Genomic DNA, 23,946 nt, shown 5'->3' on the forward strand with positions numbered 1-23,946 from the left:
TTTGGATGGAAATGGAAGAGGGAGGGCTAGGGTGGTGTTTCTAGGTAATGGTTCAAGACAATTCATCAGAAATTGGCCGGGAAACGAACAAATTTGGCCTTGAAGCTTGGTCAGGTCGCGAGGGTCAAGAAGAAGACCCGACTGCTCCCCTTATTTTCCTTCTCCCTTATTTCCCTCATTTCCTCCTTTCCCTCCTTTCCCTCTTCTAGTTAGGCCATCCTCTCCTTCTTTCTTCTCCTGATTCACCCTCTCTTTCTTCTTCCAGATTGGGCAGCTTTGCCCAATCCCGTTTGCCCTCTCTTCTTCCTCCCCGACTCTCTTCTTTCCTTTCCCCTATTCTAACAACACTAATAAAATACTTATATATATATATAAGTATAAATATTAACTAAAACCAAAATACTTCTCGGGTTTACAGTTCCGTAAAACTTTAACCGTAACTCCAAATCCTCTTCTGCTTGCACCTACGAGCCCGTATTTTCGAGTACTTCAGAAATACGCTAAAATAATTTTGTACGTCTCACTATACGTTGGTAAATGAAAGTAAAAAACCCTTCACCTCTAGGGCATTTTTGTAAAATCACGCTTTTAAAATTTATAAAATAATAAAATTTGGGACGGGTTGTCACAAATGTACCCATGTTTATATACATACATATATATATATACACACACACACACTCACACACATAATAGTATATTTATATTTTAATATTTTTAATCGCACAAATTATGGTTTTTTTATTTAAAATCTCATTTATATAAACAACTAAAATTTCTAATTTTTAATTTAAAACATATAGTAACGTACATAGAAATAAATTATCACATTAATTTCAAGGTCCTCGATCAAAAATTAAAAGTCAACAAGTTTTCAATCAAAAAATATTCATAGCTAAGGACCGCACCCAAAGTCCATAACAGGAAAAAAAACATTTTTCTTCCAAGTGTTACATACCCAAAATAAGACTTTAATGAAAAAACATTAGTACATTACTACAAAATACCAAATGTTCAAGGATATCCAACAGTAAATATTTAATCTCACATAAATTAGATTAAATCCTATGGCTAATGTTTAAGTAAGGTTTTTTTAATTAATGTAGAAGTGTGAAATATAAAAATAATATATATAAACGCTCGTAATGACAAGCTTTACAACTTTCGTGAAAAACTCAACTCCGAAATTCACCACTATAATCACAATCACATAAACTATATATCTAAATTTAACCGTTAATTGTCGCTTATATTTATGCTCCATTCTTCTCACCATTTTTTTTTCTTTTTTGAAAACATGATCTCTTAGAGGATGTAGGAAGATGAACGATTCATATTGTTGATATTACGTTCAGAGTTTTATCATTAGTGAAAATATTGCCCAAAGTTTACAAACTCTCTACAAACTACATAACATCAACTCATATTTCAATTAACCGTAAATATCGGAATGTGATATCAATGATCTGAACCGTTCATTTTTCGATATCTGCTAAAAAATCACTTTTCAAAATAGAAAATCTAAAAGATGTAATTCGATGAGTAAAATAAAGCATAAACGACAATCGACAGTTAAATTTAAATCTAAGGTTTATGGATTATGGTGTCGGATTTCGGAGTTAACACATTCACAAAAGTTGTAAAACTTGTCATTATGAGTGATTTATATATATTTTTTACATTTTTCACACTTCTACAATAATTATTAATTTTTATTAATTTTGCATTCAAATAAAAAATACTATTCATGAGATTTGGAGGATTTTAAAAATCTAAATGACCATGTAACCATCGTCTAAGCATAGACAATGCAATCATGAGTGTTTATATATGCTTTCACATTTTCAGACTTGCACATTAATGATTATGAATCTTATTTATTTTGAACTCCCTTAAAAATACTATTCATGAGGATTTGTATAATTTTAAAAATTCAAACGACGATGTATCCATCCTCAAAGCGTAGAGGATGCGATCACGAGCATTTGCATATTTTTTCACATTTTTTGTACTTGTAATTAATTTTTATAATATTATAATATTTTTGGTTTTTTTAAATTACTTGATATGTTTTTAATGTGTATTATAATTTTTAATCTACTTTTTGCCTATAATAAATATACTATGAAAACAAATAAATAAATAAAACTTGAATTTTTTAAATTTATATAGAATAATGATACAATAATACATATTTAATAAACAATATCTACATATACACTATGACTATTGTATTTTATAGTAATTTAAAAAATTAAAATCATCAAAATAAATGTTTTCTTAATGTGTCGAAACGGGTTACCCTCTTGTCACCCTCGTGTAAACCTGTTAAGGACCTATTATTAACAAGTTCTTATTGTATGACTCAATAACGACTTGATGAGTTATCATGTTGACTCGAAACTTGTTATTTTCGTGTCCTTTACTTGCCATGTTATTGAATTGTGTAAAAAATTGCCATATCTATCAATCACGAACGGTTCTATGTTTAGGTTTTTTATATAATGATGCATGATAAACTCTAAATAGCATCACAATATTTTTGATGTCGAAGAGTTCTCTCCATATAAATGGAATAAAGGAAAATAATTATGCAATCAAATCGAATTGCATATGGCAATGCCAAAATAGCTACCCATATATTATAGAAAATACTAAGATTGGTCATGCAATGTGTGTGTGAATGATTTCTGAGTACAAATACATGCAAGCTTCATTACAACATTCACATCACACGCGTCTACAATAAAAAAAAATTGGAATTGTAGATGTACAACTGACTCTACGAACCGAAAATAGCCTTCCTCAAAAGCTTCTCAACCTTAATCTCTTAGGATTTCTGTAACGACCCGTCCCAAAATATTACGGTTTTTATAATTTAAAATGTGAAATTACGAAAATGCCCTTTGAGGCAAAAAACGTTGACTTTTGTTAAGTGTCGTGTTGTGTCGCATAAGGTTCTTTTCCTTGGCTTATTTTGGTAGTACTCATCGTGAGGAACACGTGGGTGCAAACGAAATGTAATTTAGAGTTATAACGAAAAGGTTATAAACGAACGAAGTTAGGGGTGAAATGGTCATTTGACCATCATCTAGAAGGCTCCAGATTTGTTAGAGCAGTGAGATGGTGTCACGTGTGTGCCTAGGATGAAGGGATGAGAGGAGAAAGGAGGGAAAGGTGAGAAATGGACGAAGGAGAGAGAGTGACGAATCATGGAAGGGGAAATGAGTGAAGGATAGACCTAGCAAACTCGGACCCCCTTCAACCTGTTAACCTGACCCGACTTTATCTCCCTATTTTAGCCACCGTTGATGATGGGACCAGTGCCATATTGATCCTCACTTCGAACCCAGTCGATCCCTCTTCCAATTTTACCCAATCTTGACAAGGATTGGTGCCCTTTTCGCAATTAATGGTGTCGGTGGCACTGAGGGGTGCATGATGGCAATCCGCCGTTTCTAAAGTTGACACCGATGATCACCACTACCAATAGACTCCCCTCAACCATAGGAGCAAGGGCCAAGCATTGGATGAAGCGTCGGAGTTCGTTTTGGTGATGAATCAAGATCACTCATTTTTGGGTTTTCTGTGGATCGAGGTAGTTTTTAGGTGTTTCCCGGCCGAATTGGACTTCGGCCCAAGTATGAAAGTTCTTCTCCTTGATGAGCTCTACATTTTTGTAAAATTTGGTGAATTTTGGAGTTGGTCGGAATTTGTGGTTTTCGTTCGCCAAAAACCACTGCATTCGGCGGCGCATGGGGGTGGGGGGAACCGAGGTCCCTTCTTAGGTTTTTCAACGTGCCGGATCTGAATCCGCTATCTATTTTTCCAAATTCTAACATTTAAGTAGAGTTTTACTAAATGACCTCTATATGTGTCTAGGTGCATCGATGGGAAGTGACTCCATCCTTGCTAGCTCGAGTGGCTCCCAGGCAACAAAATATTTGTGAGTGGAGCCCTTCTTAACTTGCATATTTTTATAAAATATTAGGCTTGCATTCATGAAAGGTATGATTTCATGATTTTACATTTATGCACTATTTATGATTTATTCAAAGGGAACTTTAACGAAAAGCTCCCAGTACTGTTCACTTTAACGAAAACCCACATTTTTACATTAAAAAGTCAATCCTGGTACGATTCACTTTACCCTTTCTTTTGTTTTTATCGTTAAAACTCAAAGTTTTCAAGCCCCTTTAATTAGTATTCCTTTATTCAAATTGCTTTTACGAAACATTTATGATTTATCGAATTTACGTTTTTACTAAAGGTTATGAATTATGGGATTTTCATATATGGAATTCTATGGATTTACGAATGTGAATTATCATGGATTTATGTGTGAGGCTTTGAGCTTTTGAGCGCCGGATTTGATATGAGTTTTGAGGTATGTTTTCGGTGCTTATCTAGCGGGTTATCATACAACACATACACACAACTGGGTATGTAGACGTCTATGGCCATAAGACACAGTTGATGAGATTTATGATATACCCCCAGCTTCACTAGCTCAGGGCTAGTGTCAATGTGACAATGTGATATGTTATATATATATATATATATGTTTCTTCTCTGGCATAACCCAAATTCGTACAACTTCACTTTCAAGTGATTGACCCCTTTTTTCTCCGGCATAACCCGAAGTCGTACAGCTTCACCTTCGGGTCATGGACCATGGTTTCTTCACTGGTGTAACCCAGTGTCGTACAGCTTCACCTTTGGTGATGGTTATGCCTTCGAGCCATTATGATACCCTTAGTGAGTACAACATTGATGAGATTTATGGATTTGGCTTTGGGCGGCGATAACACCATTATCGAACATTGTTTTATACGTACACGTTTTATGAATGTTTTTCATGGCATGCTAGAGTTTTTAGAAAACCTACTATGTAGTATTATATATGTGTTTTCAAAACAGAGGGTTAGTATGTTCATAAAGAAAATGATTTCCTTATTATTAGTACTATTATTATAAACTTTGGTCCACTCACCATTTTGTTTTGCGCCTTCTCAGGAGATAGATTCGAGGCATACAATCCTGGCGTCAGGGCAATTCTGCGTAGGGATCTTCGTGTCTTCTCAAGGTAGGTCCCCTTCCTTTGTTCATACCTTTTTATAATAATTCTTCCATATTATTCTTGAGTAGTTGTATGCTCTAAACACAGTTTCTAATTACTTATTTTAGTTGTATGCATGTTAAAATGACTTCGTTACCCTTGGGTGTCGGCTAGCATGTGCCTATCCTAGTATTTGGGGATATCGGGATCGGGGCGTGTCACTTTCCTTTTGTTGCTGCTATGTAGTGTGTACTAGAACTTGGTTGCAGTTTCAATCTTCTAATTCACGCAATTTTGCAATCGTGTGTTCATTTGTAAATTGTAATTAACCATGAGCTTGACGAAGAGTAACTGTTAACAGTAATTATAATAACAGGCTAAAAGCAATGTCAACTATGTAATCCGAAGAAAAAAAATGTCAATGAGAAATGAAGATAGAGGACCTTCATAGGTGTACTCAAGAGATTGAGAATCATTAGCTGCTGCAAATGGCGTCCTTGGATCGCCTCCAAAATTCTCAAGTGCTACAACTACTCTGAGGATAACTTCACACAACTCTGCAAGAATAGTCATTCTTCAGTATTTAAGTAGGATTGGAAATAGGGAGGTAGGAGTGAAAAATAAAACGATTATTAAAGCATTAACATAAGGTTACTTGGCCAAAAGTTGGTAATTTCTTTTGTAATTAACCAACTTGTCACTTACCTTAGAGTAAGCATAGGCCATAAGTAAAACATGTTACATTTTACTTACCTCCCCAAGGCAATTTAAAATTTCTTCTCATTACATGTCTCAGTATAGTTACACTCGCTACAACTTCCAGTCAAGACCAAAACTCCTGCCATTTACGCATACACTTTTGCCATGCTGTTCATATTTAGAGCTGATGGTGAACCTTGACAAAGAGGACACACATTTCATACGGTTTTTAATCAAGCTATATATTTTTGAATCTTTGACATGTCAGTGCAACAATAGAAGCCAAAGTAGAAGCGAAAGCAAATATTATAAGCCCGTTTTTGCCTTGACATGTCCCTCCTTCCCTCATTAAGACCATTTAACATGACCAGCATACAACACCGTCATTCCAAGTCTCCAAATGTGGACCTGCATTCTGCACTCAAATAATACACATTACAAAATCAAATTCGAAAGTGCTTTGGGTGTGCGTAAATGTCAAAATGTGTGTATGAGAGAGAGAGAGAGAGAGAGAGAAAGACACACACACACACTTACAACAGCAATTCTTAGACGCGCAATTTGTCAAGGTGAAGTACAGAACTTACTATATAAAGCTAATAACATTAGATCAAATATCACTGTTTAGTATACAAGGTTAATTAATTTTTTTATATTTTCTTTAAATATTACAACTAAGACATTTATTTTATGTATAGCTGAAGAAGACGAAAGCCAACAAGCTCAATTGGGAAAAGAAAGACTCTTCACCCATTCGGGTTCAAGGCCCTTCTCATATAGGTTTAATGTGAACCTACCATCTTCATTACTTTTGTTAAAAATTAGTCTAATTATATAATTTGCAACGTATGTGAGATATTTTTCAGGAGTTTTTTCTTTGTCATTTAAAAGAGTCCTAGATGACTTTAGATAAAAATTCTAGTTTAAGTTCGTGAGAAAAATCTTCAGATCTCCTTGAAGGAAAATTGGAGTCAACGAAATTCCTACCCAAGCAGACTAGAAGTGGTCAAAATGTACACATGAAAAATGCTCAAATGCGCAACACATAATGAGTTTTGATGGGATTGTTAACGGCATTGACATATGTGGTATGTAAATATCTACACTAATAAAAGTAGAGTTGGGTTGGTAAATTAACGAGATTTTTAGTTTAAATGGTATTTACGCACTCCTAATAGTCTAGGTGATGGTTGTACAAATATATAATTAAAAAAGGGAATTGTTATTGGCACTTCAAAATTCTCATTCTAGACTCCAAACTTTCGATATTTAGAAAGAAAAATACACTTGTGAGGAGTATAGAATGAGATTTTTGGAGTACCAATAACACTTCCCTTAAAAAGAATCTATAGATTTGTATTACCTTATTGAAGCAATCTAGGTCGAACTTGATTTGCTTGTGAAAAGCAACGTGTTTGGACCCGTAGCTCCCACACCACTACACATGAAGTCTATGGGCTACAAGTGGGTTTTCATGAGGAAGGGTAATGAGAAGAATGAAATAGTGCAATACAAAGCACGCCTCCTAGTGCAAAGTTTCTCTCAATGCCCTGGGATTGATTACGAGGATACGTATTCTCCTGTAATGTGTCATTACGTTCTACTACCTTATCAGTTTGACAGTTTCTAAAAAACTGAATATGCAGCTCATGGAGGTGGTAACTGCGTATCTCTATGGGGATCTTGATACAAAGATCTATATGAAAGTTCCAGAATGACTTACATTGACTAGATCAAATAGTTCTAGGCCATGGAAAAACCCTCTTGATTCGATTGAGGAGATTATTCTACAGATTGAAACAATCTAGACATATATGGTATAACTGTCTGAGTAAATATTTGATAAGTCATGGTTATAAGAACAATGATCTATACCTATGCGTGTATATTAAGAAGTCACATCTAGATTTAAATCGGAATTTCAGATGAAAGATCTGAAGAAAACTTGATATTGCCTCGGCCTGGAGATCAAGCATTGTTTGGATTGAATCCTAGTACATCTGCTGAACTACATCCAAAAGGTGTTGCAACATTTTAATCAGGATAAAGTGAAACCTTCAAGTACTCCTATGGTCGTTCATACTCTAGTTGCAAAACGAGATCCTTTCCGTCCTAAGGAGGACAAGGAAGAGATTTTGGATCTTGAAGTTCAGTACCAAAGTGCAGTTGGTGCTTTATTGTACTTAGCTCAATGCACTAGATGATGTGAAAATTAACTTGACACACAAATTAAACCCTATTAAACATGTAATTGTAGTATTAAGCAAGTATGGATCGTTCTAAACTGGGGATTAACTAGGGCTGCTAATCAATGCAAATAAGACTCAAAAACACTAAACTAGACTCTATAAACTCAAAACTAACTTAAATGACTTAAAACAACAACAAATAATCAAAGAGACTCAATTCTAGACCTAACAAGTGATTTGGACGAAAATAAAACTTAACTTGACTCAAAAGACTCAATGAAAACAGATTATGACTCAACTAACTCAAAACACACTAAAAAGACTCAAAACAGCACAATACTAACAATTAGACTCAAAACAGACTCTAAGGAGTTATTTGAACAAATTTAAGACTAATAAGACTCAAAACACTCAATTGGACAGATTGAAACACTTTTTAAACTAATCTAACACACCTAAGTAAAGGGGGGGTTGAATTGAACGAAATTAATTAAATTGAACAGATTGCAAAACTAAATCAAACTAGGCACGAAATTAGGTGAATTGAATGGTGAAAAGCTAGCTAGAGGATTCTTCTCCACACATGAAACATATGCAATATAAATTGATTTCCAATATTGTTTCTTTAAACCATGAACGACAATGCCCCAAATTAATCATGAAAAGAACAAATTTAACTTTCAAATTTTCCTAAGTTCATTGAATTGGATGGAATACGCATCGGCAACCAAATTATTCTTCTCAAGTTCCCTATATGAACAGCATGATAGGGATACAATCAAAGATCATTAAGTTCTATGAAAATCATAAGCATTGATATGACATTCGTAACTATGAATTGCATGATACTCCTGCCATGGATTTACCTAACACGATTGTGACTAGCAACCTCCACTACTTGTAATTATAAGTTCATAACGATTAGGTGAAACTCCCTTATATTTTAGCATCAAATCATGCATGCAAATTAAGTGTGCACCCTCAATCAACATACACAAATAAGTTCTCAATCAATCAGATAAGTAAACCACATTCATGTTTTACGAAACAAAAACTGAAGGTAATCAATTCATATCAAACATATGTCCATGGCTTCGAATTCACCTCTAACTAATAAGAAAATTAGTTACACATGTTCAAAACAATTGAAAAGCAATCTGAAATAAACATGGAAACAAAATAAGGGAAGAAAGAACTCTAGAAACTCCAAAGGATGCAGGTAGGCTTACGGCACACTCCTCCTTCTCCAATGGAAGCCACGGCAAGGTCTTGTCTTCTCTCCTCTGCTGCAAAATATGGATTTCTAAATGGGTGGTGGTGTAGAAAGAATTATGGTGTGGTGCGTGGTGTTTTTGCGGCTGAAAGGGGTGTAGAATTATATGGGCGGTGGTGGTGCAAACTTATGGCTGAAAATACATATTTATAGCCTAGGGTTTGACAAATTCTGATGGGAAAAGGCTTAGGATTTTCGGCAAAGGCTTGGGCCTCAATCCAAGGGAGAAAAGAACTAGGGTTTGTGCAGATTTTAGGGTTTCTAGAAGGGTTTGGGGCGCCACTTTTGTCGGGCTTCTAGAAAGAGTGTGTTGTGCCTGATTTCTGACCTTTTAGAAGGTTTTAGGTGCCACCTTTCTAAGGCTTCTAGAAAGGGTGGTGCGGCATGTGTTTAAGTGAAGGGATAGACCTTCTAGAAGAGATTTAGGTTCCCTTGCAGCTGATTATTCATCTTCCAAGTCTTGAATTGATTTCTCCATCTCTTTAGCACGTTCCTAGCTTCACTTGATCTTTCAAAAACGTCCATTCCTTATGCTCCACATGCATGCAATCCATTCCAGCCCAAAATTGCTCTGAAATGCTTCAAAATACACTTTCTTGCCAACTTTGCCAATTAGACCTACAAACAAACGAAAATAGCTTAAATCACTATAATAAACACAAACTAACTATGAAAATGCAAAAAAACAAGCTAACTAAGTCGCATAAATATGCTCATATCATTAGACCCAACATCTCATTTGCTGTGAATCATTTGGCAAGATACAGCAATGTGCCTACACGCAAAAACTGGAATGGTGTTAAATAAATTTTCCGCTACGTGAAGGGTACGACACATTTGGGTTTGTTCAATACCCATGAATCCTCGAGATGAGTTGTTGCCCACTTGGTCTTCGGGTTGATTCTCGCGTTGTTGATTATGCTGACATAGGTTATTTGTCTCCCACAGTCATATATTCTTAAACATGTTATGTCTTTACCGTTGGAGACACCATAATTTCTTGGAGGTCTAATAAGCAATCGTTAGTTGCGACTTGATCAAATCATGCTAAGATTCTCGCCTTGCATGAAGCCTCATGTGAATGTTTTTGGATGAGAACTAAAGAAGGGAATCATCAAGGGAGACAACACTAAGCACTGTGCCCTGAACTTCTTTTATTCTCATCAGCAACAATAACATCAGAACATTGAAGTCAAGCAAATCTATTCCCAGGACAACCTGGCCGATCTCTTCACAGAGTCATTGCCCAAGTCTACTTTTTAAAAGCTCGTCCAAGGAATTGGTATGCGTTAACTTTCTGACCTAAAAGGGGTATGAAATTTAGTTGGTAGGGTAATTTAGAGGAAACTTAAGTTGATCACTGGGAATTACTCATTTCTTTATAACATGAAATTTGGAGACTAAGGCTATAGGACCTTCTACTTACTATGATCAATTGTAAGACCTTCTACTTAGTATGATCAATCTCGTCACTATAAATCAATCATAGAACACTAAAAATTAGAATGACCAATCTTGTCACGATGAAATTTTTTTTTTTTTTTTGAACAAACTATATCTACACTAAGAAGGAGGGAAAGTTGAGTTATGCTTCATAATAGGCTAGCAATGCTCCATTTTATTTTTTCATTAAGGACTTAATGTGGTTCAAATTCGTCTTTGGCAAGAATCGAACGTAAGACTTCTCACTAATAAGTTGAATACCACTAAACCGTTTACCCGTAAAATTTAAATGGATGGTTATGGGTATTACCTATGGTTATAAACGGATACCCGTTTAACCGTTCATTGGTTCAAATGAACATTTTACCCTTGCCTTTGCTCGCTTATATCTCATTCGTTATAATTCCAATTTGCGAACGGTTTTCGCCTACGTGTTTGTGGGATCGAGCTATATCCAAATATACTTAGTGTGATCCCGAAAGATACATCATTTGATAAAACTTAGAGGATCCGATAGAAAACAAAATCTGATTCATGGATATGCTGTTGAGAGTTGCTTCCAACGGAGTCAAATGACTTGTTCAGAGCTTTACTTGAATAAGGGCATTAAACATGGTTATTACAGTCCAGACTGCACTATAAGCCAATAACTTTTGATTTCTTACTAATTCACTTTTCTTAAGTAACTTGCACCATACCCTACAAACTCACGACATTCCCATCCTATTCCAATAAGTTGTGAGGTATAATGTGCAAATTGTAAGGCCCATATAAAGTTCCCTTCAACTTACCTTCATAGGAAAGGATAAACAAACTTTGCAAGCTGAAGGGGATTGTTTCATGAAAAAAAAAATAGTAAACTTGCAGCTATTAACAATATGCTTGAATTGCTTGTACCAAGCGTGAAGGTGCATGTAGTTGCAAATATCATTCGTTCTATAATTTTAATTGTTGGAATGGTATGAGAACTTTAGAGATTGAAATACGGTAATGCATGCTAAATGTACTTATCAATGAGTAAAAAAAACGTGTAGACGGGTAAAAACGGTAAACGAGTTAAAAACAGATAAATGGGTAAATGATTAAATAAGTACGCGGTTATAAGTATGGGTAACCGTTGAATAAACTCCTTATGCACTGCATCATAAACGGTTATAGGTATGGGTATTAACATTTATGCAATTACCCTAAACGGTTATGTGGGTAATTGCATATGCTTTCCTTCTTTTTAATGAATACTTAATTGTAACAAAATCACACAAGCTGAAGATATAGCATAATAATTACAATTTAAGAATCATCAGTGAAGCATTTGATGCATCCTTATTGTCATTCCCCTTCAAGTACAGGTGATAGGAGCATATATATGCGACTTAGTTAGCTTGTTTTCTTGCATTTTCATAGCTAGTTTCTACTTCTTATAGTGTTTTAAGCTATTTTCGTGTGTTTTCAGGTTCATATGACAAAGTTGGCAAGAAAGTGCAATTTGGAGCAGTTTTGGGCCAAGAATGGATAGCATATGCATGGAGCAAGGTGGATGGACGTTTTTGAAGTTCAAGAGGCTAGGAATATGCTGAAGAGATGAAGAAAATAAATTCAAGACAAAGAAGATAAGGAATCAGCTAAAAGGAAGGAACATTATCCAAAACGTTATCCAACCTTATCTTATCCAAACTAATCTTATCTTATCCTATCATATCCTAATCTTATCCTACCTTAATTCCAGCTACAAGGGGGACTCCTTACCACATTAGAATACCTAATATCTGATTCTAGAAGCCCTGAAATAATGCAAATAACCTGATCCTTCTTCCCCCTAGAAATCTAACGAATTTCCTACTCCATTTCATCCTAGGATTGTGTAATCCTTTTTCCTTCACAAATTGTGCAAACCCTAGCATATAAATACATCATTATGCCGCACAAATCAGATACCACCCTCTACCATATATTTCTACACCACGCACTCATATATTCAGATACAATTGAGAGTTTCAAAGGTGTGCTTGCAAGGAAGGAAGGAAGGAGCTTTGTGCTGTGGCTTGCAACCTAAGGAGGTTCGAAATCTGCCATTGGAGTTGCTGGGATGTTCCTGGTTCTTTCTATTATTAGATTTATTTCAATGTTTCTTTTAATTTGGTTTTATGTTTTCAAAGACATGAGGAACTAATTTCTTTTTAGTTGGAGGTGAATTCGAAGCCATGATTATATGCTTTATATGAATTGATTACATCCAGTTATTGTTTCTTGAGTTTTGAATGTGATTTGCTTATCTGAGTTATTAAAACTTGTTTATGTATGTTGATTGAGGATGCATACTTAGTTTGCATGCATAAACTTGATGCTAGAGTATAAGGGAGTTTCACCTAATCGTTATGAACTTATATTCACAAGTAGTGGAAGTCATTAGTCATGATTGTGTTAAGTAAATCCTAGGCAGAAGTATCATGATTTTCATAGTTACGAATGTCTCGTCAATGCTTATGGTTTTCAAAGAACTTAATGACCTTTGATATGTCTTTCTATCATGCTTTTCATATTTAGGGAACTTGATAAGGATAATTTGGTTGTGATGCATATCCCGTCCAATTCAATGAGTTAAGGAAAATCTGATGGTTAATTTGTGTTGTCACGGTTAACTTGGGGTATTGTCATTCATGGTCCAAGGGAACAATACTGGAAATTGGTTGATATGCATATGTCATGTGTGGAGAAGGATCCTCTGGCTAAGTTTTCACCATTCAAATCACCTAATTTACTTTGTTTTGCAATCTGTTTAAGTTTAGTTAAATTTCATCAAAATCAATCCCCCTTTTAATTAAGTGTCTTAGATTAGTTAGAAAAGTGTTTAAATCTGTCCAATTTAGCGTTTTGAGTTTTACTAGTCTTAAATTTGTCCAAATAGCTCTCTAGAGTCTGTTGTGAGTCTTTTTAACTTAGTTTTGCTGTTTTGAGTTAGTTTTGAGTCTATAGAGTCTAGTTTAGTGTTTTTGAGTCTTATTTATGTTGATTAGCAGCCCTTCTAATCCCCGGCCTAAAACCATCCCTACTTTCATATACTACAATCATAGGGTTTTAATTTGCGGGTAATTGCATATGCTTTCCTTCTTTTTAATGAATACTTAATTGTAACAAAATCACACAAATTGAAAATATAACATAATAATTACAATTTAAGAATCATCAGTGAAGCATTTTATGCATTCTTATTGTCATTCCCCTTCAAGTACGGGTGACTGCCTTCGTTGGGATCTAAAAAGGCCTTGAACTCTTTACCAAGAAAGGTATACAGTCTCATGCAAAGGAGTCATAATGGCAAGGGTGTAAACAACAACTTTGCTTTTTTTTTTTTTTTTCAAATGTCTTTGCAAGGAGTCATAGTGCCAAAGGAAGAACTTAATCTCAAGGTCGGTAGCAGAGATTAGTCGCCCCTATGCCCTAGTGACTCTCTCCATCATTCAAAACTTGGCACCCTTAGTTTGGAAATAAGAGTTGAACATTAAACTACATATGAATGGTAGTGAAAGTGAAACCTATTGTGCTTAGTAACTGCCATTTTGAAATTGAAGTAAGATGATCTAAAACTGATTAATCTTGAAGGTAAGAGATCATGTATTAACCAAAAAAAACCTACGCACCTGTAATTTTTTGCAATTTCCCTCATGAATGTATTCGTCTCTAATCTTCTAGTCATTTCAATTTGTCCTTGAGATATTGCAGAAAAGCTTTGGTTCCTAGATCTAAAACCGTCCTCCACCTGTCAAGTACAAATCCATACAATGAGAAGGTCAATGATGCGTAGGATAAGCAAGGAATTTAGAACTCATGTAATCATAAAAATGAAGTATATTCAACAGGTATCATTCTATTATCAAGGGATTGACTCTACAGTAGAAAATTTGACCGATTAGCACGCGAGTAGACAAAGTGTTATGCCTCACTGACATTTTTTCTTTTATTCTATAAATAAAGGAATTGATAGCAAAAGACTATCTAGGGTGCATCACTGTAAGAACTCAAAGCAATTTTGAGCTTGGGATCAGGCCCCAAGTTGTGTAAATCCTAAAAGGTGTAATTTTACCTTGCATTTCCATCAACTGTAATTATCCAAAACATGACCATTTAGAATAAATTAATTAAAAACAAAATCATGGAGATGAGGAAAAATGAAAAGTGATGAAACTATGTTACCTAAAACAGAAAAAGGATAGACTCAATTGTTTCTCTTCCCTCTTCTTCTGCTATAGCACCGCTACTGTCCTTACTTTAATGAATACTCAAGCAACAACTCAGCTACATAAATATTAAGCTAAATTAGCAGAATATGATAATCCACATTTGAGCATTTTGCTTTAAGTCATACAGTACAAAAAATTAAGCTTAAAGTACAAAACAATGAATCACCAAGTAAATCAGAAAGCAAAAAACCCACATTCAAAAGAATCCAGAAGCTAAAATGATAGAAAGAAGGGGTATTTATATGTATTTGTCATTGTTGCAATCCATTTTTTGGAGCAGCAACAGTAGCAGTAGTAGTAACTCAGTTGTCGTTGCCCAAATGCCAGACCCTCTTTGCCTTTTCTCTTTACACATGAGACTCTTTATCTTGGGTTAAGAATCAAATTGAAAAACCCATCTGCCATATTAAAGAAGGAGAGAGCAAGGAATTGACTCTTTGGATAATTGAGAACAAATAGACGGAGAAAACTTGAAAAATATGGAGATAAACCAAAAAATCAAACATGAGAATCAAATGGCTTACCAACTGGGTCGAGAATCAAATGGCTTACCAAGAAAGATTGCAACAAATAAAGTGAGTCGAAAACCTCGTGTATATATAAGAAAAACTTGCATAAACACAAAGAAATTGTATTGAACAAAGTCGGATTTAGGGCAAACGTGAAACTCCTCAAAACTGACGACAGTCTACCCGCATCTCCAGCCGTTGTCAATGAATAAGATCATCATCCATCTTGATCCTTCTTCTCTCCAATGATATTAGAGGTTTTTAATTTCATCTGCAGTTAAATGAGTGCGTATGCAGCATGTCACATCCCCGCCCAGGCCCCCACTACATCCCGGGCTCGACTCCACAGTAGCACGATATTGTCCGTTTTGGGCCCTGACCATGCCCTCACGGTTTTGTTTCTGGGAACTCACACGAGAACTTCCCAATGTGTCACCCATCATGGGAGTGCTATCGTGCGCTACTTACTTAATTTCCGAGTTCTGATGAACTTCGAAGCCAGTGAGCTCCCAAAAGGCCTCGGGCTAAGTAGGGATGGGAATATACATATAAGAATCACTCCTCTAGCGATGTGGGATCTTACAATCCACCCCTCCTTAGGGGCCCGACGTCCTCGTCGGCACACCACAACCAGGGTTACGCTTTGATACCAAATTGTCACATCCCGACCCAGGCCTTCACCACATTCCGGGCTCGACTCCACCGTAGCACGATATTGTCTGTTTTGGGCCCCGACCACGCCCTCACGGTTTTGTTTATGGGAATTCACACGAGAACTTCCCAATGGGTCACCTATCATGGGAGTGCTCTTGTGTGCTAATCGCTTAACTTCCGAGTTCTAATGAACTCCGAAGCCAGTGAGCTCCCAAAAGGCCTCGTGCTAGGTAGGGATGAGAATATACATATAAGGATCACTCACCTGGGCGATGTGGGATCTTACACAACATTTATATGGGTTTGAGGGGTTTCCTTCACGTTCACGTTCGTGTTTCCGTATTTTCTTTTTAATTTATTTTTTATTTACTGGTTTTCTGCTTATTTTTTATCCATATTCCTAACAGTAAATCAATGGAGTTAAATTTTTTTGTTTGAGGGGTGTTTTTGTACAAATATTTTTGGTGAAGGCTTGAGACACCAAAGCGAGCTTCTGGCTTTCTAATATTAGAGATTTCTACTCCATTTTTTTAGCTAATTAAAAATTTCTTTCCTAACTTTATGTTTTATTTTGCTATTTTGGGTTTGAGAAGGAGAAGAACAGTACATTTGGACCTATTGGGTATCAAATTGGGCTTTAGACGATTGGCCTGGTACGTTAGACCCGTAGGCTTAGCATACAACAAGCCGCGGAGAAACTGAGAAGGAGAGAGGAGAGAGAAAGTGAGCCTGCTTCTGAAACCCTCAATATCCCTGCGATAATCTCACCCAGCGGTGACGCACAGCAGCAGTAACCCATCACCATGAGCCGCTACGACAGCCGCTCCGGCGACTCCACTTCCTACCGTGACCGGAGAAGGTAACAACGATAAGTATGCAGTTTATGAATATAATTTGTTTTACGGTTGGCTTACCTTGTATAAACGAATTCGGTAGAACCAAAATGAACAGTAATTTCAATATTTACTGCCTTCAAATCCATTGTTCTTGTTTTATTTGCCTGAATTTCATTGTTTTCTGAGTTTCCCTTTGTTGATTGTGCTGAATTGTTGCTCTATTTGCATTGATTGTGTTTCTCCAGTGGGCCCAACTCAAAAACTTATTAATTTTGGATAATTTGATATGCTGGTTTTTTAATATTGACCCATGAATGAAAAACTGGCTCTTTTCATTGACTTGTAGGAATTTGCTAAAGCTTTTGTGAATTTTGTGGTGTTTTAGCGATTCCGGATTTGGTGGGGCGACCGGCTTCGGTGGCTCAGCACGGTCTTCGTCAAGCAGGAGGGATGATGATGGTGCTAAGTCACCAAGGAAATTTGATTTGGATGGATTGATACCTTTTGAGAAGAATTTCTATGTTGAGTCCTCTCAAGTGGAAAAAATGTCGGAGGTGGAGATGGAGGAATATAGAAAACGGAGGGAAATTACTGTTGAAGGCCGTGATGTTCCAAAGCCCATCAAGAGTTTCCGTGACACTGGGTTTCCAGGTACTTTTTCTTTTTTCATACAGCAAATTTATAACTGTGTTTTGAGTTGTCAAGTGGATTTATCGTGAGTACAGAGTACATGTTATACAAGTTTTTTAATGTTTAGTCATCCTGAAGATCTTTGTGATTAAAAGATACGGTAACTTCGTTGGAGAACTGTTGACACTGTACTTTCAAATTATCAGTATTATAGGTGCTAGTTCTGTCTGTGTTACATTATTATCTCACCAACGTTTTCATGTACACAATGATCTCAAATGTGTTACATGCTCACTTGGTTAATTAGTCGTTCTTGGAAACTAGTTTAATTACTCATGGTTCCTCTTGGGTTGCAGAATACGTTTTGGAACAAGTTACAAGGGCTGGATTTGTGGAACCTACACCAATTCAAGCTCAAGGATGGCCAATGGCTTTGAAGGGTCGCGATCTCATTGGTATTGCTGAAACAGGATCAGGGAAGACACTAGCCTACCTGTTGCCTGCAATTCTCCATGTCAATGCCCAGCCAATTCTGTGTATGTAATCACTAAGATAATTAAATTCTTGAATCTTGATTAAATTCTTTACTCTCGATTGAATTTCTTTTTAACTTTTGACTTATATTTTGCATTTGTTAAGCATAAATATCTGATAATATAATATTTATGTAGCTCCTGGAGATGGCCCGATAGTACTAGTTTTAGCTCCAACCCGTGAACTTGCTGTTCAAATCCAACAAGAGGCCACTAAATTTGGTTCATCATCAAAAATTAAAAGCACATGCATATATGGCGGGGTTCCAAAGGGTCCTCAAGTTCGTGATCTGCAGAAAGGTACGTGGTGGTGGTGAACTTAGTTTGACATGGTATCGCTATTATACTAATGTAATTTGTGTGTTTCATGTTTTATGTACTCGATAGCCTGTTATAGGTATTCAAAATGGATAAGATGACTTATCAATCAGTTGTTATAGGTGTTAGGTGTTAAATAAAGCTGTTGTTTTAGTAATTTAGTTGTTGATGTCATTCTTATTTTTGGATCAGGAGTTGAGATTGTAATTGCTACACCCGGGAGGTTGATTGATATGATAGAGTCGCATCATACCAACTTGCGAAGGGTCACGTACCTTGTGCTGGATGAGGCCGATCGGATGCTAGACATGGGGTTTGAACCTCAGATAAGGAAAATCGTTTCTCAGGTTTGAGATTTTACCAATCTGTGTGAAGTGAATTAGAACATGTAGTGCTTTTATCTGTGTACAAGTATGATTTATTATTTTGTTTTCCCTCCCCTTGCCAAAGCCCTTTTTTTATCTCTCTCTTTCTAAAATCTTACTTAGTTTTGATACCTGCTGATGTTATTGTGGACTTCTGATTTCTTGAAAAGCTGGAAAGCATTAGTGATGTATTTAAAGTCTACAACATAGCTTAGAAGATCTTGAGCAGTCCTAAAGTCATTACTCTTGGTTCCTAAATTCCAAAATGTCTCGATTTGTTAGACAAATGATTCTAAACTCTGTAATCTGGATAAGGCTTGTTTAATTACTTATAGAAAGTTATGGGTCATTCAAAGTTATCCATATGATACCGAAGATCTTCAAACAGGTCACAAAGTGATAGAATAAGAATTAACAGCATGGCAGTGTCAATATCTTGGTGAACAGATAGGGTGTGTTGTGTGAATGTATTTGCTTCTGTGTGGTAGCAGAGGGGTGTATGTATTTTTTTGCATGCTTTCTCTTCCCCAATCTTTATGTTTGGTTGTCACGCTTTCAAAGATACAATTCCTTTTAGGATGTCTTTTCATTTGTTATCTGTTTCAAAAAGGACTTGGGTGATATGTATGTGCTGAACTTTAATGAGATACCATTTGTATCTTTTATTACATTTCCAGCAACCAAAATAAATGCCATAGAAAAATATGATGCCTCAAATGATAATGATGGAGATGATTATTTTCATTGTTTTAATCATATTTTAAGAAGTCTTGTTACCATTACACATGTTGAAAAATTTCTGGTGAATACATTTCAAGCACTTTTCAATAAACAGCACATGGAGTATCTATAGGTTGATTTGTAACAGAACAGTTGAGGATTTTGTGTTTCTCATTTCTCCTGAGCTGTTGGACATCACAAAACAACATTAAGTGTGTGTTTTTATTTTATTTTTTATAATCCTGTATTGTAACACACTAGTGTACTGGGAAGCTTCTGGATCTACTACTTATTCTAGTGGCTTGTAGTAAGTTGTTAGAGTATGACGTACATGGAAAGTATTATGATGATGTAGGTACATGTAAGTCAATCCCAATTAGGCAGGTCAAATCTTTTTTGCATAAAAAGGTGCATCAAGAAAGTCTATAAAAACGAGCGAAATGAATTTTCCCCCTGCATCTCTCTCTCTCATAGCTTATGTTCGGTTGGAATTTGCTGTTATACTCAAATGTTTCATATAATGCAGATTCGCCCAGACCGTCAAACATTATACTGGAGTGCTACCTGGCCAAAGGAGGTTGAACAACTGGCTAGGCAGTTCCTTTACAATCCATACAAAGTACTCCATCTTTCATTTAGTAGAAAAGCGTTATGCATCTATTAGGACGGTCTTCAATTTTTAGTGTCAGTTTGTCATCGTCAATTATTGATACTGCATGAAATTGGCATTAATAAAATGCGCTTTTTCTATCATATGGTTGCAATAGTTCTTATCATATATATCATCATATTGATATGCCAACAACTAATTTACATTTTTTGGATGTTGAACAGGTGATAATAGGTTCTCCAAATTTGAAAGCTAACCATTCGATCCACCAAATTGTTGACATCATTACTGAAAATCAGAAATATAACAAGTAGGGTGCTATCTATGTTTTGGTTTGTAACTTTCAAACGGTTGGTCCCGTCATACTGTCTGCAGGTTACCTTTCTGATTTCTTTCAATTTTCCAGATTGGTAAAGTTGCTAGAGGATATTATGGATGGCAGCAGAATACTGATATTCATGGATACTAAGAAAGGATGTGATCAGATCACTCGGCAGCTCCGCATGGATGGATGGCCTGCTCTTTCGATTCATGGTGACAAAAGTCAAGCAGAAAGAGATTGGGTCCTCTCCGAGTTTAAAGATGGCAAGAGCCCCATAATGACTGCAACTGATGTTGCTGCTCGTGGTCTAGGTATGGAAAGAATTTATTTTAAGCTTGTGAAAAGACTTGAAAGAAATTCTTATTTGGTTAACTGTTATTTGCATTATCATCATACAGTTGAAGACTTCATAGCGTTGATTGTCTAAGGCCGGGACACCATTTGATTTTACCCCTTCCTATGTTCTATCTTTTGTCTATATGACATTTTTGTTTATCAGCCATTATTTTTTCATTACTTATCTACTAAAAGATGATATTCTTCCCAACTCTTTTTTCAATTTCTTTCCCAACTTTCCCATGTGGAATGAGACCTACCCCAAAAAGGAGAATACTATTTTTCTGATTATTAAGGCTATTAATACATATTTGAAGCATCTGTACCAAATTTTAGACTATGATTCAACTGGAACAAATATGTATTACACAGTAGTTTATTTGAATCTATTACCTTCCACATTTGGCTGGATGGTACTAATTTTGGGTTTCATATGGAAGCCTACACTTCATCCTCTAAGGTCTTCGTGGTAATCATCTCTACCTGTGAATAATTGTTTCCCTTTGAGCCAGGTAAGGTTTTGGCGTGCATCGGATTTGCCTTTGGGATTTGGTAGGCAAAAACTGCTAACTTTGGGGTGCATAGGTGTGTTAATCTAGCAGACTTTCTTGAATGTACTTAGCCTATGAATTGGCCTACATTCTCGTTTCTAATCTCCCTTTGTGATGTTTGATTTCGTTGCAGATGTTAAGGATGTGAAATTTGTTATAAACTATGATTTTCCTGGATCCCTCGAAGATTATGTTCACCGCATTGGCCGAACTGGAAGAGCTGGGGCCAAAGGAACAGCATACACGTTCTTTACAGCTGCTAATGCTAGATTTGCAAAGGAACTTATTGCCTTGCTTGAGGAAGCTGGACAGAAGGTCAGTCCTGAGTTGGCAGCAATGGGTCGTGGTGCACCACCTCCCCCCTCAGGTCAGTTAGTCTGGACGCCCTAAGATGTGGGTGTATGTCCTTGCATACGCCTTTAGATGCTTGTGTCAGCTTTAATGTGTTGGTGTGCGTAATGTGGACATGAATGAGCAAACCTTTTGTCTTGATGTGTTAGATAAAGATCACTGAAATTGTATTGTTGTCATTTGTAATTGATCAGGTCACGGGGTTTTTCGAGATCGTGGTAGGGGTTATGGAGGCGGTCGTCCTTGGAACTGATTAATGATGGTGCACTTGAACTTGACGTCCATACAGAGAGCAAAACTGATCAATCGAATATGTCCAATGTATTCTGTTCACAAAACAGAAAAAGCTTTGTATGAATACTGACTAGGATGTGTGGGAGTACAAACATGTTATGTTTATTGGAACTAATAGAAAGTTTAGAGTTCGTTTACTCTCAGATTCCGGGTTTTGGATCCATAGCTAAAATTGTTATTCTTTGTGACGTGGATGTGAAAAATTAGGGTTGGCAAAACACCTGGGATTGCATTTATAGCAAGAGAATCATGTGATATTGGTTCATAGCTTCAGTTGATGCATATAATATCATACCTGAAGACACCATCACAACTTGAAACAATGAAACATCTTCGGCTCACCATGAACCTTATGCTCTCACTACTAATAGGGCTAGTAAACTTCAGAACGTGTTTTCTCAAGAGCATGGAGCAATCTATATAGATGCTAAAACAAACGACTTTCACCATACAAGCAAGGATAGAAAATGCCTCATCAGACTGCATCACATTCGGGAGCTCAATGATGATGAACTTTGCAAAGAGGAGATCGATTTCTTGTTACAGTTAGAATTGATCAGACCCTCCAGGTCTCCTTGGGCAAGTCAAGCGTTCTAGGTCAACAAGCATTTAGAAAAAGTTAGGGGAAAAGAAACTAGTTGTTGATTATAAGAAGCTTAATTGTTGTCTCCAAGACATAATGTATTCTATTCCTTGAAGAGATTAACTTCTGAAGAAGATGACCAAAGCAAAAATCGTCTTAAATTTTGACATGAAGTCAGGATTTTGCAAATTGGAATTTCTGAAGAAGATAAATACAAGACAAAATGTCTATGATTGCTTGAATCTTCAAATTGATTTACAGGTTGTCCACTCGTGCCAATCATTCTAGAATTCTGGATTGTCTGACAGATGATCCAAGTGTGTTGGAGCTTCTTGGGCAATGTTTTGCCCAGTGGCCTTGCTTTCCACATAAGAAGCATTATTTGGACTTAAGAAGAGTGTTGGAACCAAATATGTGCACCTCCGTGCGCAGTGGTTGAACACAAATCTATGTAGTCTAAAGCAACTTGCAAAATAGTGAAACAACAGTAAATAAACCTTCGGCCCAGGGGGGGTGTGCCAGCCAAAGGCTCTTCGACGGTCAAGTTAGTTGATTTTAGACTCAAGCAGTGGGTAAGAGAATTCAAGTGAATAGATTATGTTACCATCGATGAACCCTAGACGGGTGTATTTATACCATGGGAGAGAGACAATTTTAGGATAGAAATCCTTGTTCTAAGCCGGCAGAAACCTTGAGGATATCTACTAAGTAGATATTGCATCCTCTCAGGAGTGTGATTACATGTGGCGTATGCCTATCCCTAGATTGTAAAGACTCCAAGACTTAGGATTTGATTGAGTCCATATCTAGATCAAATTGCGTGCCTTGCATAGTCATCCAACAAAGTCGCTTGGACTCCACCTATTTCTCCAGAGTAGAGTGATGGTGGCACCCTGCTCCGTCTAATACAACTTTTCCCGAAGCTGGTGAGTCCATGACTTCGTTAGATACAACTCCGCCCGGAGCTGGTGAGTTCATGACCAAACTTTCGAGATAGTAGTATTTGGATCATCCTTACTCCGGCCTTGGAAAATCATGGTCCCACAAATGCCTTTAACTATCCAACTGAGAGGCAACCTATTCCCTTCGAAGATGGATTGTTACCAAAGACCATGCCTTTTGGAGTAAGCTGAAATACGGACCGTTTGGTCTTCACACTCTTTGCAGTCGTGTCCGAATTATCATTAAGGCCAGGTAGTTGAGTCTCTTCGATTTCCATCGCATAATCTTTGGAATTGCAAAAAAGATCCACTGCCATGATGATGAATGCCTTCGTTTTTTACGGTTACTTTTTCCATGCGTTTTATTGATTAATCCTCAATCTTCGTGTATATAATCCTCGAGATACACGTTCTTTTGCTTCCAACGGTGGGGTTTCCTAATGATCTCCCTTTAGATAGCCTTACCAAGTAGCAATTTCCTTCAAACCCTTC

General features: G+C 36.5%; 1 protein-coding gene across 5 annotated transcripts; it reads left to right on the plus strand.

Annotated features, from left to right (window-relative positions):
- The first annotated feature begins 16,715 nt into the window (after positions 1-16,715).
- On the plus strand, positions 16,716-22,073 carry LOC114822589 (DEAD-box ATP-dependent RNA helicase 20). 5 transcript variants are annotated; one of them, XR_003770679.2, is made up of 11 exons: positions 16,738-16,923; positions 17,286-17,551; positions 17,887-18,066; positions 18,202-18,363; positions 18,574-18,728; positions 19,993-20,085; positions 20,301-20,386; positions 20,483-20,709; positions 21,247-21,319; positions 21,419-21,652; positions 21,831-22,073. XR_003770679.2 is itself a non-coding variant. In XM_029097279.2 (10 exons), the coding sequence occupies exons 2-10, from the start codon at positions 17,446-17,448 to the stop codon at positions 21,887-21,889; spliced, it is 1,302 nt and encodes a 433-aa protein (XP_028953112.1). In that variant the 5' UTR covers positions 16,716-16,923; positions 17,247-17,445; the 3' UTR covers positions 21,890-22,073. The 5 variants fall into 5 exon arrangements, 3 of the variants coding, with proteins under 3 accessions (XP_028953112.1, XP_028953109.1, XP_028953111.1); XR_003770678.2 differs by having other exon boundaries at positions 21,252-21,319; XM_029097279.2 differs by lacking the exon at positions 21,247-21,319 and having other exon boundaries at positions 16,716-16,923; positions 17,247-17,551.
- The last annotated feature ends 1,873 nt before the right edge of the window (positions 22,074-23,946 follow it).

This window comes from Malus domestica, chromosome 17 (genome assembly GCF_042453785.1).
Source record: "Malus domestica chromosome 17, GDT2T_hap1".
In the NCBI taxonomy this organism is placed as follows: Eukaryota; Viridiplantae; Streptophyta; class Magnoliopsida; order Rosales; family Rosaceae; genus Malus; species Malus domestica.